The sequence below is a fragment of the Bufo gargarizans genome, chromosome 5 (assembly GCF_014858855.1).
Source record: "Bufo gargarizans isolate SCDJY-AF-19 chromosome 5, ASM1485885v1, whole genome shotgun sequence".
Classification (NCBI taxonomy): Eukaryota; Metazoa; Chordata; class Amphibia; order Anura; family Bufonidae; genus Bufo; species Bufo gargarizans.
Genome location: NC_058084.1, coordinates 487445560 through 487464522, shown reverse-complemented (window position 1 = coordinate 487464522; position 18963 = coordinate 487445560). Strand labels below are relative to the sequence as shown.

Sequence of the window (18963 nt, the reverse complement as noted above, 5' to 3'; positions counted from 1 at the left end):
TACAATTTTATTATGATATGTTACACACCTGTGAATTATACAACTGCTTGATTTAATTAAATGTTATTGTTAAGCCCAAATGAAGTGTGCTCACCCATTATTCTAGTATCCATTGTATAAACCTGACCAGAGGGTGGATGGTCCTCTAATTTGGGTTAGCAGCACCTGTTCCTACAATTCGTTTGGAGTGAGCCACCATCTTGAAATCCACAACGTCAGAAGTGTTTCACCTGGGTAAGAAGAAAAAGGACTGGTGCTTATTGTTTCAAAGTCCTGTTTTCATATGAAAGTAAATTTTGAATTTCATTTGGAAATCAAGGTTTAGAGTCTGGAGGTAGAGTGGAGAGGCACAATCCAATCTGCTTAAGGTCCAGTGTGAGGCTTCCATAGTCAATGGCGGCTGGAGGAGCCATGTCCGCTACTAGCGTTGTTCTACTGTTCTACTATCAAGCCTGAAGCCAGCGTAGTGTCTACCAGTAAATTTAGAGCACTACAAGCTTCCTGCTGCCGACAACCTTTATGGAGAAGCTGATTTCATTTTCTAGCAGGACTTGGCACCTGCCCACACTGTCAAAAGTACCAGTACCTGGTGTAATAATCATAGTATCAGTGGGCTTGATTGGCCAGCAAACTTCCCTAACCTAAACCCCACAGAGAATCTATGTGGAATTGTCAAGAGGAAGATGAGAGACACCAGAGCCAACAATGCTGACAAACTGAAGGCCGCTCTCAAAGAAAACTGGGCTTCCATACCACCTCAGCAGTGCCACAGGGTGATCACCTCAATACTACGCCTCATTGATACAGGAATTCATGCAGAATAATTGCCGACCAAGTATTGAGGGCATATACTGGACAGACTTTTCAATAGGCCAATATTTCTGTATAAAAATAATTTTTTAATTGGTCTTATATATTCTACTTTTCTAAGATCCTGATATTTGGGTTTTCGTTAGCTTTAAGCCAAAATCAAAAGAAATAAACACTTGAAATACACTCACCTAAAGAATTATTAGGAACACCTGTTCTATTTCTCATTAATGCGATTATCTAGTCAACCAATCACATGGCAGTTGCTTCAATGCATGTAGGGTTGTGGTCCTGGTCAAGACAATCTCCTGAACTCCAAACTGAATGTCAGAATGGGAAAGAAAGGTGGGCTACAACAGAAGAAGACCCCACCGGGTACCACTCATCTCCACTACAAATAGGAAAAAGAGGCTACAATTTGCACAAGCTCACCAAAATTGGACTGTTGAAGACTGGAAAAATGTTGCCTGGTCTGATGAGACATTCAAATGGTAGACTCCGAATTTGGCGTAAACAGAATGAGAACATGTATCCATCATGCCTTGTTACCACTGTGCAGGCTGGTGGTGGTGGTGTAATGGTGTGGGGGATGGCCACCGCTTAAATGCCACGGGCTACCTGAGCATTGTTTCTGACCATGTCCATCCCTTCATGACCACCATGTACCCATCCTCTGATGGCTACTTCCAGCAGGATAATGCATCATGTCACAAAGCTCGAATCATTTCAAATTGGTTTCTTGAACATGACAATGAGTTCACTGTACTAAAATGGCCCCCACAGTCACCAGATCTCAACCCAATAGAGCATCTTTGGGATGTGGTGGAACGGGAGCTTCGTGCCCTGGATGTGCATCCCTCAAATCTCCCTCAACTGCAAGATGCTATCCTATCAATATGGGCCAACATTTCTAAAGAATGCTATCAGCACCTTGTTGAATCAATGCCACGTAGAATTAAGGCAGTTCTGAAGGCAAAAGGGGGTCCAACACCGTATTAGTATGGTGTTCCTAATAATTCTTTAGGTGAGTGTAGATCACTGTGTGTAATGAACATATGAGCTTCACTTTTTGAAATTAATTACTTAAACTAACTTTAAGATTATAATCTAATTTATTGAGATGTACCTATATGTTCTGGAAGAAGGCCCCACCCCAACCCATATCCGACACAGCTTCATTATTATTCACTGCACTGAAGTGAATATTAATGAGGCTGCTAACCCTGCTTAGATCTGTAATGTTCCAGTCGGGAGGGGAAGGAAAGGGAGACCTGATGCTACAGACACTCCCAGTGAGTATTATGCTGGGGTGTAAACACAGGGTGCGAGTCACAGATCGCAATTATACTGGAGGAGTCAAAAGGCACTCAGAACTTCATCTGGCTTATATAATAGAGTAAGGTTCAATAATGGCGTTTTTAATGTATTTTTTGTAATCAGAAAACCCTTTTAAATATTTGGCAACTTCTCTGCTGTACATGTATGGCAGATATGGGGAAGAAGTTAAAATTGCTTCACCCGTGTGTGAAGTCTTTGATGTTGATGAAGACCTGATTATTATTATTATTTTTTTAGCAAAATATTTTCCACATTCTGAACATAAATATGGTTTCTCCCCTGTGTGAATTTTCTTATGGATTTCAAAATTATATTCCTAATTAAAACATCCTTACATTCTGAACATGAATATCGCTTCTACCCTGTGTGAATTATCTGATGCCGCTCAAGACTTGATTTCTGAGTAAAACATTTCCCACATTCTGAACATGAATACGGCTTCTCCCCTGTGTGAATTCTCTGGTGGCTCTGAAGATGTAATTTTTGAGTAAAAGACTTTCCACATTCTGAACATGAATACGGCTTCTCTCCTGTGTGAATTATCTGATGTCTCTGAAGGTGTAATTTCTGAGTAAAACATTTCTCACATTCTGAACATGAATACGGCTTCTCCTTTGTGTGAACTTTCTGATGACTCTGAAGATTTGATTTCTGAGTAAAACATTTCCCACATTCTGAACATGAATACGGCTTCTCTCCTGTGTGAATTCTTTCATGTAGAAGGAGACCTAATTTTCTAGTAAAACATTTTCCACATTCTGAACATACAAATGGCTTCTCCCCTGTGTGATGCTTCTCATGTTGAAGAAGAACTGATTTCACAGCAAAACATTTTCCACATTCTGCACATGAATATGGCTTCTCCCCTGTGTGTTGTTTTTCATGTTGAATAAGAATTGATTTCTGAGCAAAACATTTCCCACATTCTGAACATGAATATGGCTTTTCTTCTGTGTGAATTCTCTGATGTTGAAAAAGAGCTGTTTTATGAGCAAAACATTTCCCACATTCTGGACATGAAAATGGTTTCTCCCCTGTGTGAGATTTCAGATGTTCAACAACATATGCTTTCTGGGTAAAACATTTCCCACATTCTTGGCATGAAAATGGCTTCTCCCCTGTGTGAGTTTTTAAGTGCTCAACAAGATGATGCTCCTGATTAAAACATTTCTCACATTCCGAACATGAATATGGTTTCTCCCCTGTGTGAATCCTCTGATGTCTCTCAAGATTTGATTTCTGAGCAAAACATTTACCACATTCTGAACATGAATATGGCTTCTCCCCTGTGTGAATAATCTGATATTTTTCCGGATTAGATTTTTTTGTAAAAAATTTGCCACTTTTAGAACAGGAAAACAGTGTCTTCCCTTTTAGAGCTCTTTGGGCTCCCCCACTCCTTCGGTGACTTTGCTTCTGCATTATAGTCTGTGATGAATCAGATGACATTTTGCTGTGAAGGCCTGAGGATACATGTGGGATAATGTCACGGTCTTCGTATGTATCTGAAGTAACACCTGGATTATAATCTGAAGATATCAGATGTCCCTCCAATTTCCTGGTACAGTCACCTGCCAAGAACAAAAATGTTTAAGTAGTATAATTTTTTACCTCCTAACAGTCACATTAAAATTAGAAGAAAGGGGAGCAAATGAGCTCTGCCTCTGATGCCACCAGATGTAAGGCAGCTATCCTATCAGTCAATGTTAAACCCTTTAAAAGGCTATATGGCGAATGGCGTAACAGAAAGAAGGCTAAAAATGGCCAATTTGCCATTTTTTTTATTGCTTCTCTTACCCAATTTTTTTTTATAAAATGTGATCAAAAGGTCACACACACTCCAAAATGGTATCAATAAAAACTACAGATTGTCCTGCAAAAAATGACCCACCCCCCTTGACAGCTCAGAAGATATAACTATAAAATAAAAAAATAAAAAAAGTTATGGAGGTCATAATTTTTATTTTTTATTTTATTTATTTTTACACCAGACATAAAAAAACCTTTACATATGGAGCATCATTGTAATCGTACTGACCTAGAGAATGAAGGGCATGGGTCAGTTTTGCCGCAAACGGAACACCGTGCAAACAAAACCCGTAAAACGGTGGAGAAATTGTGGGGTTTTTTTCCAGTTCCACCCAATTTTTTTTTTTTTTTTTTTTATGGCTTCACACTACATTGTGTGCCATAATTAATGGTGGCATTAGAAAGTACAACTTCAGCTATGTGAATGGAAAAATAAAAAAGTTATGGCTCGAGGAAGATAGGAAAGAAAAATGAAAATGCAAAAAGGAAAAAACCTCTGGTATCCTAATGGTTAAAGTATCATGCACACGATCGTGATTGGCCTGGGGAAACCAGGTCCGTGTATCTGATGGTGGAGCTATTGCAGTGTAATAGTGTGATGATGCATGTACACTGGAATAGGCCTGTGAACACATATGAAATTACTGCATCATAAATCACTATGATAGTTCGGGTCAGGGGAGCCACAGCCGGCCCAGGAGATGCAGCTGTCACATGGACCGTGTTCCCTATGCTGACTACACCAAGCCTTTTTCCATGCATACTGATGGAAGCAATCTTGAATAAAAGGAGTTGTCCCACGAAAAATATTCAACATTTTTCAAACCAGCACCTTCATCTGAATACTTTTGTAATTGCATGTAATTTAATATTTTGCATAACCACCGAGTTATTCAGTAAAATGTATCTGTATAGCGCCACCTGCTGTTTGTTGTTTTTTCCTATTTCTTTGTCCTGCTCACCGAGATGGCCGCACATGCTCAGTTTCATCCTTCAGCTGCCTCCTGCGCTGTGATTGGAAGAGCTGGGACACGCCCCCCTTAGCTGCAGCAGAAAAGACACTCCCCTTGAGCTGTCAGCTTGATATAAATTCAGCAGAGAAATGAATGGGGAGATCTCTGGATCCATGTGAGGTACAGGGCTGGTTTTAGCGTTGTCAGAAATAGATTGTCATGTAGTTTATGATATCCGATTTTATTTTATATTACATTAGTCATGGGATAACGTCTCTTTATAGCCTACCTAACCTTTCAACAAACTTTGCGTTAATCAATAGCACCATTTCTGGTCATTAGATGACTTCTATACTTCTATTTGGATTTCTCTTTGCTGTTTTCTTAGAGCTGGAAGCTGGAGAGTACCTATCATTGACTGCACCCAGAAAGTGGAAGAGAATCTGCTTCCTAACCTTTTATTATTCACTGAGAAGCAGCCCCAGGATCCTGGAGGACATTACAGAAAAGTACTGACATGTATAATTAATAATAAATTGATTACGTTGAAAGGTATAAACTTCCTATTTAGGTGCAGCAGTCTCATGGTCTCTCTGATAACACATATTACAAAGTTCCTTATGGTCGCTCGTACTACTGATTTATGCAAAGCTGTGTGAAAAGTTAGAGATCATTTAAAAATAATCTGCCACCAGTTTTATACTGCCGGGCTCTAACAGCTCCAGTGCATGCCAATGAGTGCTGATATTCATGAGCTTGATTGACAGAATTAGCAGTAGAGTGGCAGAGAAAGTCCAAAGCTCATAAATATTCAGGACTCATCGGCATGCGCTGGAGCTGTTCAATACAAGATTTTAGCAAACGCCTGGGTCAATTAAAGAAAGCACCTAGCATTTTGCTAAGGGAACTTGTCACTAGTTTATTTGCCCATCAGTTAGGACACCATAAAACTGGTGAAAAATTCCCTTTAAATTCAAGATGGCAGGGTGCAGAGCACAAAAGTGGAGAGAAGAACCCTGAGAACTTTGCTGAAGCTAGAGCTGGTAGCATTCACCATGTACATTCTCTGGAATCTTGTTGGGGACAGAATTTGTATTGTGGACCGAGAACAATCAGCTAGTGCATTTGGAAACCGGCAGGGTGGGCGCCTTAGAGCAGTAGTGATTGGCCAGGAGGACAAAGTCGAAACACAGGGTATGATACTGACAGGCCACAGCAATGGGAATGCTGATGCTCTATTCCACAACTCAGTAGAAACAGACAGTGGCCCCACTAATAAAAGGTTAGAGAAGATAGAATTGCCGACTGCTGTCATGGCCTACCATGGCTTGGGGAATGTCCCAATCCTCAGTGCAGAGCCTCAAATAGCTCCAGGGGACAAGTGGATCACCAAAGACTGAAAAAGCAAGAAGTGGTGGGACAACCATGAGATACGTGAGACAATGGCTCATGGAGGAACATCCACCCAGCTGTGAAGAAAGAGAGAAACTGACATCTCAGGAAATCAACTACTCCAGCAGCGGGTCTGGCTGGCCCTCCATGCAGGGGTGCTATACCAAAGGGCAATACTAACGACTAGGGTACATCTTATCTGACAGATTGTGTGCGACGCAAGAGGACTGGTCAATTGGATCCATTAAAAACATTCCTGGCCACATTAGTTTTAGTACCACCCCAACTACAGAGGGGTCATTAGAGGTCTCCAGAAGCTGCCAAAGATGTAAACTAGCCAGAACAGGACAACTACATGCCACAATAGGAAACGTCCAGACCTTTTATCCTCTGAAGTTGGTGTTGATTAATTATATGACGGTAAAATAATCCCTACAAGGTTAAAAGTATTTGCTAGACACTATGGACCATCATACTAAGGGTCCATTCACACGTCCGTTGTTTCTTTCCTGATCTGTTCAGTTTTTTGCGGAACAGATCTGGACCAGTTCTGTACCCATTAATTTTCAATGGGTCCTGAAAAAAAAATCAGACATTGAGCTGTCCGATTTTTTTCAGGACCCATTGAAAACAATGGGTACAGAACTGGTGCAGATCTGTTCCGCAAAAAACTGAACAGATCAGGAAAGAAGCAACGGACGTGTGAATGGACCCTAAGAGTAAGCAGCACAGACTATGCGGAAGAATGTTATCTAGCCATTTCTGTGGATGACTGGTGGCCATCAGCACGAGAGGACCACAGCCATTACAGAGGGGAGGACTTTCAAGTGTCACCTGGAAGAGAGATGATCCTGAAGAGCTGTGTTTTGGCACCAAGGTGCGAGAGTGTGGATGGTCCACATGTGGCACCAAAAGGACAAGTGTCTGGTCTGTGAGATTGTGTGGGTCTAGGGCCTGTCAGCTGGAGAAGATGCTGAGCTGGAGGCCAGAGAGTATGTGACATGAGGCCTGTTGGATGCTGCACAGTGGGTCACCAATACACGTTCAGGAGATTTATGGCAGAGCCCTGTCACCCTGACATTAATAAGCGGGGGCTGGGGAGTCATGATGCAGACCTCTTTAGAGTAGTGGGCTAGGATATGATCAGCAGGAACACTCCCATTGCTTCATCTTCTCCTGTCTATTAGTTTGGGGCAGTTGCTATGCTATCACACCTGATCTGTTTCTTGCTCAGAACTCTTGCTGTAGCTCACAGCTTGTTTGGAGAGGAGTTCCTTATAGGTAACTTTCTCTCTAAATATTCATGGTTTCTGCAGGGGGTTGTGGGTTATAGCATAAGCTCTGTGTAGCTGAATCCAGTAATCCTTGTATATTCTATTATCTCGCCTAGTTTGCTTCATCAGTGTAGATGTTCTTGTGGTTATTTCAGTCCAGTCTAACTGTTTGTGTTTGTTATATTTGGGTCCTAGAGTCAGCATTACAAATTAGGGTTTTCCATAGAGATATCTTTTGGGACGCTGAGGGTTACTGATGTCTGGTATTAAGGTCAGTGTCTAAGGAAAGATCTAGGGAAAGATTCATAGAGAGTAAGGGTCACTTACTGTCTGTTCAATCATCCATTCACCATATAACCCCCATCATCTGTTTGTTCCACCATTTGGTTACCATCCCCATCCTGGTCCAGTCATCTACTGATGGGTTCCTATCTCATGGCTTTCCTCTTACCTGCTAGTGCTGCGATATGTGCTTTGTATTATTCTTTATAGGACGGTCCGGCTGTTACACAGTTTGGTCCTACTGTAAGTCCTGGGGGTATACGAGTACTGGGGCACACTGTAAGTACCTGGGGAAGGCACCTGCTATAGGTGAAGTCCAGTTCAGGGTCATTACAGTTACAGACTCGTCTCTGCTTCATTTAGTGGTCACTACTCACCTGGGCTCTTATCTGTAGGAATGTCCTCCTCACACTGGTCATCGCCCCTCACATCTGTCTCTGTAGGAATGTCCTCCTTGTATTCCTCATCACCCCTCACATCTGTCTCTGTAGCATTAATATTGCTCAGATCTTCATCCTGATATAAAATCTGTGAAGCAAATATTGTAAGTTACAGGACAGTCGGACAAGTTGTAAGAAATATTTTACATGACCACAAAAGATCGGTAAAGGGGTCATCATCCAACTTTAACCTTTTTTAACAGATCCCTTCAGAGTGACCGGACTTGTGGTGGGTTCATACTTACCTGATCCCCACCGCTGGTTGCCGGCTTCATCACTCCACGACCGCCTCCGCAGGTACTGGGACTCTGGGAATCAACATCCCATTGATGGGGGCATGTGACCACTGCAGCCAATCACTGGCCGCAGCAGAGACCAGTGATAGGGAAAATTTACATTACCTGACCATCCTGTGGAAGGAGAGGACGCGGACATCTCTCTGGTGTTGTCCTCTGACTGGATCTCTCTGCAGGAGACACAGAGAGACTCAGACTTTACAGACAGAGAATTCCAGGACATTTGTATTTAGTCCTGTCCGTTACCTGGAGATGTGAGGGGCTGGTCCTCCTCCATCTTGACCTCCTTGTACAGACCCTTGTGTCCTTCTAAATACTCCCACTCCTCCATGGAGAAATAGACAGCGACATCCTGACACCTTATAGGAACCTGACAACACAATGACATCGTCATCACCCAGACCCCTCTAGTGCTGTGACTGTATAATGTCCCCGCATTCCCGGCGGTGTCACCTCTCCAGTCAGCAGCTCCATCATCCTGTGGACGACTTCTAGGATCTTCTCATTGTTCTTCTCAGGTATCAGATTACTAGACGTCTTCTTCACCGTGGAGTAATCCTGGTCATTAAAGACATAATAATAAATGTCACCATGTACATTCCAGAGTCCATCACTTCTACAGCCATGTCCACCTGTAATTACCATAGATAATGGTGTAATGTGACATCATCAGAACCTCTCACCTCTCCAGTCACATCCCCTGTAATTACCATAGATAATGGTGTAATGTGACATCATCAGAACCTCTCCAGTCACATCCCCTGTAATTACCATAGATAATGATGTAATGTGACATCATCAGAACCTCTCACCTCTCCAGTCACATCCCCTGTAATTACTATAGATAATGATGTAATGTGACATCATCAGAACCTCTCACCTCTCCAGTCACATCCCCTGTAATTACCATAGATAATGGTGTAATGTGACATCATCAGAACCTCTCACCTCTCCAGTCACATCCCCTGTAATTACCATAGATAATGATGTAATGTGACATCATCAGAACCTCTCACCTCTCCAGTCACATCCCCTGTAATTACCATAGATAATGGTGTAATGTGACATCATCAGAACCTCTCACCTCTCCAGTCACATCCCCTGTAATTACCATAGATAACGATGTAATGTGACATCAGAACCTCTCCAGTCACATCCCCTGTAATTACCATAGATAACGATGTAATGTGACATCATCAGAACCTCTCCAGTCACATCCCCTGTAATTACCATAGATAATGATGTAATGTGACATCATCAGAACCTCTCACCTCTCCAGTCACATCCCCTGTAATTACTATAGATAATGATGTAATGTGACATCATCAGAACCTCTCACCTCTCCAGTCACATCCCCTGTAATTACCATAGATAACGATGTAATGTGACATCATCAGAACGTCTCACCTCTCCGGTCACATCCCCTGTAATTACCATAGATAATGGTGTAATGTGACATCATCAGAACCTCTCACCTCTCCAGTCACATCCCCTGTAATTACCATAGATAACGATGTAATGTGACATCATCAGAACCTCTCCAGTCACATCCCCTGTAATTACCATAGATAATGATGTAATGTGACATCATCAGAACCTCTCACCTCTCCAGTCACATCCCCTGTAATTACTATAGATAATGATGTAATGTGACATCATCAGAACCTCTCACCTCTCCAGTCACATCCCCTGTAATTACCATAGATAATGGTGTAATGTGACATCATCAGAACCTCTCACCTCTCCAGTCACATCCCCTGTAATTACCATAGATAATGATGTAATGTGACATCATCAGAACCTCTCACCTCTCCAGTCACATCCCCTGTAATTACCATAGATAATGGTGTAATGTGACATCATCAGAACCTCTCACCTCTCCAGTACACTGCACTACTGAAGCATCAACTGCCACAGACATAATACACTGCACTACTGACACATCAGCTTTGACAGATATAATAGTCTGCACTACTGAAGCATCAGCTGTGTCCAGGCTCGAACTGGCCCACCAGGGAGTCGGCGAAATCCCCGGTGGGCCCCTTGCCTGCACGCTAATATTTATAATCAGGCAGCCTGGCTAGTAGTGAGGGGGTGCAGACAAAGATGTGTCCTGAGGAGGTGCCAACGCGGGTGACAGTCCTCCCTCTGCATGGACTCCAGACTCGCAGGGCAGATAAGGGCACAGACGGTGATCAGCTGATCTGAACTACAGGACAGCTCAGTGCTTGCTGGATAGACGGTGGGCAGCACTGCCGCCAGCCCTGCAGTCCTGCACACAGCAGCCTAGAAGAAAGCTCCTCTTCCCAGCCTGTTCCCGGCCAGAGGAGCAGACACTGCTGTAAGAATTACTACTGGTTAGAGCCTCCCTTCCCCCTCCCATCTCTTACTCCTTGGCTAGCTGTGGTGCCGGTTAACCCTTACCCTCTTATCCAGCAGCCAGACATTCCCAGGGCTGGTGTATATGATGCAGCTGTGTAGTCAGGGCTGAGGTCGGAGAGGGAGGATTGTCAGGCCATGCAGTGCTTACAGCTACAGTACAGGGGGCTCAGTCCTGCCTGGTGCCCACCCCTCTAGCTGCAGGACTCCCCTTCCACTGCATGATGGGGCCGAAGGAATCGTGCATCAAACTAAGTGCATATGTGTAGTATATTCACAAACGCCACTGCCTGTGGCTGTAATAAGCAGTGCAGCGCTCACTACAGGGCCAGCAATGGGCATTAATGGGCAGCAAGTGGAGAGATGATTTCTGAGATAATCTCACCGCTTGTCATCTTGTATGGCTGGGGCAGCACTGTGGGGCCCATCTCCTGACCTGTAAGTGTGTGCATCATCATACTGATGACGCTGTGCACACACAGAGCGGGAGCAGCCCTGCCGCCCACCCATATTCCGAGTGATTGCAGAGCGCAGCGGCGGGATCGTGATGACCAGGTGGACATAGGGGGGTGCCAGAACAGAAGCAATAAACGCTTCCATCAATACAGATGGAAGCGCTCATTGCTTTTCCCTTTATAGGATGCAGTAAAGGGAATACTAGAGAGCGCTTCCATAATGGATGAGCTCACTAGTCTGGAGGTGGAGGTGGAGGAGGAGGAGGAGGAGGAGGGAAGCGCTGTACAGTACTTACCCCTCCTCCTGCTCGCTCTTCTCAGGGTCCGCGCTGCTGTGTCCTGGCCACCTGCAGCATCAAGACATATAGAGCGCACTCTGACCTGACGCTGCAGGAGGTCAGGTGACTGCAGCGCGGGCCCTGAGAAGAGAAGACAGCAGGACAGGGAGAGGGGCGGCAGGAGAGGTAAGTGACTATTATTTTACAGTCTGATCTGAGGTCTGATATGGAGGTCTAATGGGGGGGGGGGGTCCTGGAGAGGTCCAATAGGGGTCTGGAGTGGTTTATGGGGGGTCCGGAGGTCTGAGTGGGGGGGTCCGGAGGTCTGACGGGGATGTCTGGAGGTGTAATGGGGGTCAGATATCAGGGTCTGGTCTGAGGTCTGATATGTGGGTCTGGAGGTCTATTGGGGGTCTTATCTGAGGTATGATATTGGGTCGGGGTCTTACATGGAGGTCTGATCTGAGGTTTAAAACTGGGGTGTTATATGGGGTCTCACAGAGGTCTAAAGGGGGTTTGGTCTGAGATGGGGGGGGGTCTCATTTAGGGTTTTATATAGGGGGCTGATCTTAAAGGAAGGTGTTTTTGGTCTAAGAGAGTGGTTGTGCTGTGGGCAGGGAAGGTGGCGGGGCGGCAGGCCTGTCTCATTCATTATTTTCTACACCTGTTTCAGGCGTAGAAAATAGTCTAAATTAGGGATGAGCGCATAAAACCTAGTTCTAATACTGTACGGAGCAGGAGCAGGAACTCCGTACAGTATTAGAATGTATTGGCTCCAATGAGTCGAAGTTATTGCTTCACGAAGTATCGCGAGACAGCGCTAGCCCCGCCCCCTACACCTCTGGCAGCCATGTTAGTACACCCAGACATGGCTCCTGCTCCTCTCCTCACATCACTGAGGGCCACAGGCGCTTCCCTCACCATCTCCAGAGCCCCAAACACTGGGAGCAGCCAGTGACATCCTGACACCTTAGAGGAACCTGACAACACAATGACACCGTCATCACCCAGACCCCTCCAGTGCTGTGACTGTATAATGTCCCAGCATTCCCGGCGGTGTCACCTCTCCAGTCAGCAGCTCCATCATCTTGTGGATGACTTCTAGGATCTTCTCATTGTTCTTCTCATGTATCAGATTACTAGACGTCTTCTTCACCGTGGAGTAATCCTGTTCATTGAAGACATAATAATAAATGTCACCATGTACATTCCAGAGTCCATCACTTCTACAGCCATGTCCACCTGTAATTACCATAGATAACGGTGTAATGTGACATCATCAGAACCTCTCACCTCTCCAGTCACATCCCCTGTAATCACCATAGATAATGGTGTAATGTGACATCATCAGAACCTCTCACCTCTCCAGTCACATCCCCTGTAATCACCATAAATAATGATGTAATGTGACATCATCAGAACCTCTCACCTCTCCAGTCACATCCCCTGTAATTACCATAGATAATGGTGTAATGTGACATCATCAGAACCTCTCACCTCTCCAGTCACATCCCCTGTAATTACCATAGATAATGGTGTAATGTGACATCATCAGAACCTCTCACCTCTCCAGTCACATCCTCTGTAATTACCATAGATAACGATGTAATGTGACATCATCAGAACCTCTCACCTCTCCGGTCACATCCCCTGTAATTACCATAGATAATGGTGTAATGTGACATCATCAGAACCTCTCACCTCTCCAGTCACATCCTCTGTAATTACCATAGATAATGGTGTAATGTGACATCATCAGAACCTCTCACCTCTCCAGTCACATCCCCTGTAATTACCATAGATAATGATGTAATGTGACATCATCAGAACCTCTCACCTCTCCAGACACATCCCCTGTAATTACCATAGATAATGGTGTAATGTGACATCATCAGAACCTCTCACCTCTCCAGTCACATCCCCTGTAATTACCATAGATAATGGTGTAATGTGACATCATCAGAACCTCTCACCTCTCCAGTCACATCCCCTGTAATTACCATAGATAACGGTGTAATGTGACATCATCAGAACCTCTCACCTCTCCAGCCACATCCCCTGTAATTACCATAGATAACGGTGTAATGTGACATCATCAGAACCTCTCACCTCTCCAGTCACATCCCCTGTAATTACCATAGATAATGGTGTAATGTGACATCATCAGAACCTCTCACCTCTCCGGTCACATCACCTGTAATTACCATAGATAATGGTGTAATGTGACATCATCAGAACCTCTCACCTCTCCAGTCACATCTCCTGTAATTACCATAGATAATGGTGTAATGTGACATCATCAGAACCTCTCACCTCTCCAGTCACATCCCCTGTAATTACCATAGATAACAGGGCTCCAGATGGCGACCAAAATGGTCGCCAATGCGACTTAGAATTCACAAATGGCGACAAGACTTTTTAGTCTTGTCGCCATTTGCGACTAGACCCTCCGCGGCAGCTCTGCAGCTGAACAGCGGCGGGCACAGGAGCTGACAGTTCTCTGCCCCGCCGCCGCCGATGTTCTTCTCAGTCTGAGTCAGCTCGTCACAGCACACAACAGCAGAGCCGCTGGCAGCAGGGAGGGGAGGGGCTGGGAGGAGTGTAATCTGATCCTAGAGTGGAAGCTGCTCCTGCCAGCCCCGCCCACCCTGGCCTGCAACCAATCAGAGCTGAGGCAAGGCAAGCACTAGCAGCTCTGAGTCACTGACAAGTACAGGGAGAAAGAATCGAATGAGTCACAGGTGAAAAGAACTAAAGATCCGACTTGTGACTCATTCGATTCTTTCTTAGACTCCCTGTACAGTGTGCCCCCCCCCCAGTATAGGAAACATTGGTGGCACAGTGTGCCCCCCCCCAGTATAAGAAACATTGGTGGCACAGTGGGAAGTGCCAATGAGGGTTAAAAAATCATTTAAAAAAATTAACTCACCTCCTCCAGTTGATCGCGTAGCTGCCGGTCTCCTGTTTCTTCAGGACCTGTGGTGATGTCACTGAGCTCATCACATGGTCCATTACCATGGTGATGAATCATGTGATGTATCATGTGATGAGCACAGTGATGTCACCACAGGTCCTTTGACAGGTCCTGAAGAAAGAACAGGAGACGATCAATTGGAGGAGGCGAGTTAATTTTTATTTTTTAACCCTCATTGGCACTGCCCACTGCGCCACCAATGTTTATTATATTGAGGGGGGGGGGCACACTGCACCACCAATGTTTATTATACTGGGGTGTTGGGGGTGCACACTGCGCCACCAATGTTTATTATATTGAGGGGGGCACACTGCGCCCCCCCAATGTTTATTATACTGGGGTGTTGGGGGGTGCGCACTGCGCCACCAATGTTTCTTATATTGGGGGGGCGCACTGCGCCACCAATGTTTATCAAACTGGGGTGTTGGGGGGGGGGGGGCGCACTACGCCACCAATGTTTATTATATTGGGGGAGCACACTGCGCCACCAATGTTTATCATACTGGGGGGGCGCACTGCGCCACCAATGTTAATTATATTGACCTTCTACTATGCATTCTGTATTAAGAATGCTATTATTTTCCCTTAGAACCATGTTATAAGGGAAAATAATACAGGGAATAGACTTTCATCCTAGCAACCATGAGTGAAAATCGCACCGCATCCGCACTTGCTTGCGGATGCATGCGATTTTCACGCAGCCCCATTAGCTTCTATGGGGCCTGCGTTGCGTGAAAAACACACAACATAGAGCATGCTGCGATTTTCACGGCCCCATAGAAGTGAATGGGTCCGGATTTAGTGCGGGTGCATTCCGGTATTTTGAATGCCAGATCCGGCACTAATACATTCCTATGGGAAAAAATGCTGGATCCGGCATTCAGGCAAATCTTAATTTTTTTTTCGCCGGAGATAAAACTGTAGCATGCTGCAGTTTTATCTTTTGCCTGATCAGTCAAAATGACTGAACTGAAGACATCCTGATGCATCCTGAACGGATTGCTCTCCATTCAGAATGCAGGGGGCTATGCCTGATCAGTTCTTTTCCGATATTGAGCCCCTAGGACGGAACTCAGTGCCGGAAAAGAAAAACACTAGTGTGAAAGTACCCTAAAATATTAAGTTTAAATCCCCCCATTCCTAATTTTACATATAAAATATATAAAGAATAAATAAACATATTACATAGCCTGTCCAAACTATTAAATTATTAAATAATACCTCCTATGCGGTGAGCATTCGCCATTTTTTAGTCACCTTGTCACCCCAAAAAATAGGATAGGACTGTTCTATTATGGGCCGAACATTTCATAAAATGCGAAATGCACGCGGCTTTTTTTGGTGGTTTTTTTGCGTGGTATTGAGTATCGCAATACTTTTTTATGGTGAAGAAAGCGAATCAAAATTTTGGTATCAAAACAACCCTATGCCGATCTGGTCGGAATAGCGTTGTCACGATACCAAAATTTTGATTCGGTTTCGATTTGGCGACTAAAAATTTGATTTGGCTCCTAAATTTTTCAGTTCAGGAGCCAATGGCTGCCAGCTATTTTTTTTAGTCTGGAGCACTGGATAATGGTGTAATGTGACATCATCAGAACCTCTCACCTCTCCAGTCACATCCCCTGTAATTACCATAGATAATAGTGTAATGTGACATCATCAGAACCTCTCACCTCTCCAGTCACATCCCCTGTAATTACCATAGATAATGGTGTAATGTGACATCATCAGAACCTCTCACCTCTCCAGTCACATCCCCTGTAATTACCATAGATAATGATGTAATGTGACATCATCAGAACCTCTCACCTCTCCAGTCACATCCCCTGTAATTACCATAGATAATGGTGTAATGTGACATCATCAGAACCTCTCACCTCTCCAGTACATGCACTACTGAAGCACCAGCTGTGACAGACATCATACACTGCACTACTGAAGCACTAGCTGTGACAGACATCACACACTGCACTACTGACTGCGGCTCCTGGCTCCCCCGGCAGGGGCGTAGATAAGGGGGGGGATAGGGGGGTTCAAACTTTCCCCCCCCCCCACCCCCGAGTGTCCCCCTCAGCTGGAGGCCCAACGCTGACCCGAACGCCCACATACTGCGGCGGGCCACGGGAGCGCATAGCTCCCTGTCCCGTCGCCGATCACCGCCATAGGCTTCAGCCTTGTAGGCCTGAGGCCTATGCGGTAGTGAAATTCCGGCGCAGACTCGCGTGATGACGTCATCGCGCGCCTGTGTCGGGACACAGCACTGACGCGCCTGACTCATCCCACCTTCCTCTGCGAGCAAGCGCCTGGCCCTGGACATAGGTGAGTATTTAGCTTTTAATTTTTTTATTCATTTTTTATTTTATTTTTTCATGTGCCTACTTTGGGGGACATGTGGGGGGGTACACACAGGAGGACATATTAGGGAAGATAAATCGAGTACATGGGGGGGGGGGAATGTGGGGGCTGTATGGGGCCAAATTATTATGGGAAGGAATACTATGTGGGGACAAATTACTATGTGGGGGCAAACTACTAGATGGGGCAGTGTGGGGGCAAATTGCTATGTGGGGACAGTGTGGGGAAATTGCTATGTGGGGGCAAATTACTATGTGGGGGCAGTGTGGGGGCAAATTACTATGTGGGGGCAAATTACTATGTGGGGGCAGTGTGGGGGCAAACTACTATATGGAGCAGTTTGGGGGAAATTACTGTGTGGGGGCAAATTACTATGGGGGATTACCATGTGGGGGCAGTGTGGTGGAAATTACTATATGGGGGTGTTGCTATTGGGGAGGCATTGTAGGGGGAATTCTATTATTTCTGGGGACACTAAACAGGGATTATTGCCTGGAGCACAGTATAGGGTGTTATTATTACTGGGGGTCTCTAGGGGACATTATAGCTGCTGTGAAAACTATAGGAACATTTGGGGTAATTTATCAAACTGGTGTAACGCAGAACTGGCTTAGTCGCCCATAGCAGCCAATCAGATTCCACCTTTCATATTTGACAGCTCTTTTGGAAATCCAGTTCTACTTTACACCAGTTTGATAAATTACCCCAATTATATCTATTAGGGTCACTATTTTTTCAGCAGTATAGTTCCTGGGGCATTGGGGGGCACAACGGGCACAGTATTGGGGGTGGCAGCAGGATGACACTGTGGGGACACCAGGATGGGGGGGTTGATGGAAAAATTGAGAAATCTAACGGTGTCTGTGTTACAAACTAGAGACGAGATGCGGCTGAAGGAATTTGTCATGGCGGTCTGGGTCAAATGGAGGAGAAGAGGAAAGAGAAGGTCTACATGACAGGAGATGTCACTGGATGTAACAGGTATGTGGTGCTGTATTCTCCTCCATGTCTTTTTTATTGCAATTATATGTATTTTAAATTTGGCGACCAAATTTTTCAGTTTAGGACCCAATTTGGGGTATTTTAAGTTAGTGATAAATTATTAGATAGTAGTAGTACATATACTTTGCACAAGTAGCTCACTTAGTCACTTACATAAGGAACGGCGGGTCCGTCTTACAATAGGGACACTGTCAGGGACACTGTTATGGGGGGGGGGGGGGGAGATATCTGTGGATGATGACTCTTATAATTTGAGAAAGCTGAACCCCCCCAGGAAAAAAAATTATCTACGGCCCTGTCCCCCGGGACCTGCTCCTCATGCCTGGGCTCTCCCTCCCGCTGTCCGGACATCAGAGCCTCTTTACAGGACGTTTCCAGCAGAACTTCCTCTTTCCCTCAGGTTCCTGGAGTTTTCCTCTCCCAGCATGCTTTGCGGTGTGACGTCACAGGGCTGGCCCCGCCCAGCACACTGGTCAGTCAGCACTAGCCCCGCCCCTACACCTCCAGTGGCCATGTTAGTACACCCAGATATGGCTCCTGCTCCTCTCCTTACATCACTGAGGGCCACAGGTGCTTCCCTCACCATCTCCAGAGCCCCAAACACTGGGAACGACCAGCACAGCCGTATCTAAGCCTCTCATGTGAGATACAGCCTGCTGAGCCTGGATCACAGCTTCTCTTGTGTGATACTGTCTGCTGAGCTGTGTATCTAATCCTGTCCTGTGTGATACTGTATTCTGAGCTGTGTATCTAATCCTATCCTGTGCGATACTGTCTGCTGAGCTGTGCATCTAATCCTATCCTGTGTGATACTGTCTGCTGAGCTGTGTATCTAATCCTAGGGTGTGTGATACACATGACAGTTACATTTCTTTATGTTGCTGTTTAGTCCTCGTGCCCCCCCCCCCAATATCTGGACGCAG

The 18963-nt window shown here is 45.2% G+C and overlaps 2 protein-coding genes across 19 annotated transcripts in view; both read right to left on the bottom strand.

Annotated features, from left to right (window-relative positions):
- LOC122937811 (zinc finger protein 569-like) overlaps positions 1-18963 on the bottom strand; it is a 350216-nt gene that overhangs the window by 256177 nt on the left and 75076 nt on the right. For 15 of the 18 annotated variants that reach the window (XM_044292901.1, XM_044292887.1, XM_044292892.1 and 12 more), the window contains 4 exons: positions 12770-12874; positions 9048-9152; positions 8841-8964; positions 8700-8764 (listed from right to left, as the gene is read on the bottom strand). In XM_044292901.1, the coding sequence (XP_044148836.1) occupies positions 8700-8764; positions 8841-8964; positions 9048-9152; positions 12770-12874 (399 nt within the window). Of the gene's footprint in view, positions 1-8699; positions 8765-8840; positions 8965-9047; positions 9153-9338; positions 9344-12769; positions 12875-18963 lie in introns of those variants that run through there. The other 3 variants (XM_044292891.1, XM_044292897.1, XM_044292905.1) reach the window with 3 other exon arrangements.
- On the bottom strand, positions 1739-18928 carry LOC122937817 (gastrula zinc finger protein XlCGF8.2DB-like). The gene is made up of 2 exons (XM_044292914.1): positions 18350-18928; positions 1739-3719 (listed from the first exon to the last, which is right to left on the bottom strand). Exon 2 carries the CDS (start codon positions 3595-3597, stop codon positions 2506-2508), a length of 1092 nt encoding a protein of 363 aa, XP_044148849.1. The 5' UTR covers positions 3598-3719; positions 18350-18928; the 3' UTR covers positions 1739-2505.

Bases quoted from the DNA above. Each gene is read 5' to 3' on its own strand.
- LOC122937817 (XM_044292914.1), bottom strand. From the start codon at position 3,597: ATGTCATCTGATTCATCACAGACTATAATGCAGAAGCAAAGTCACCGA.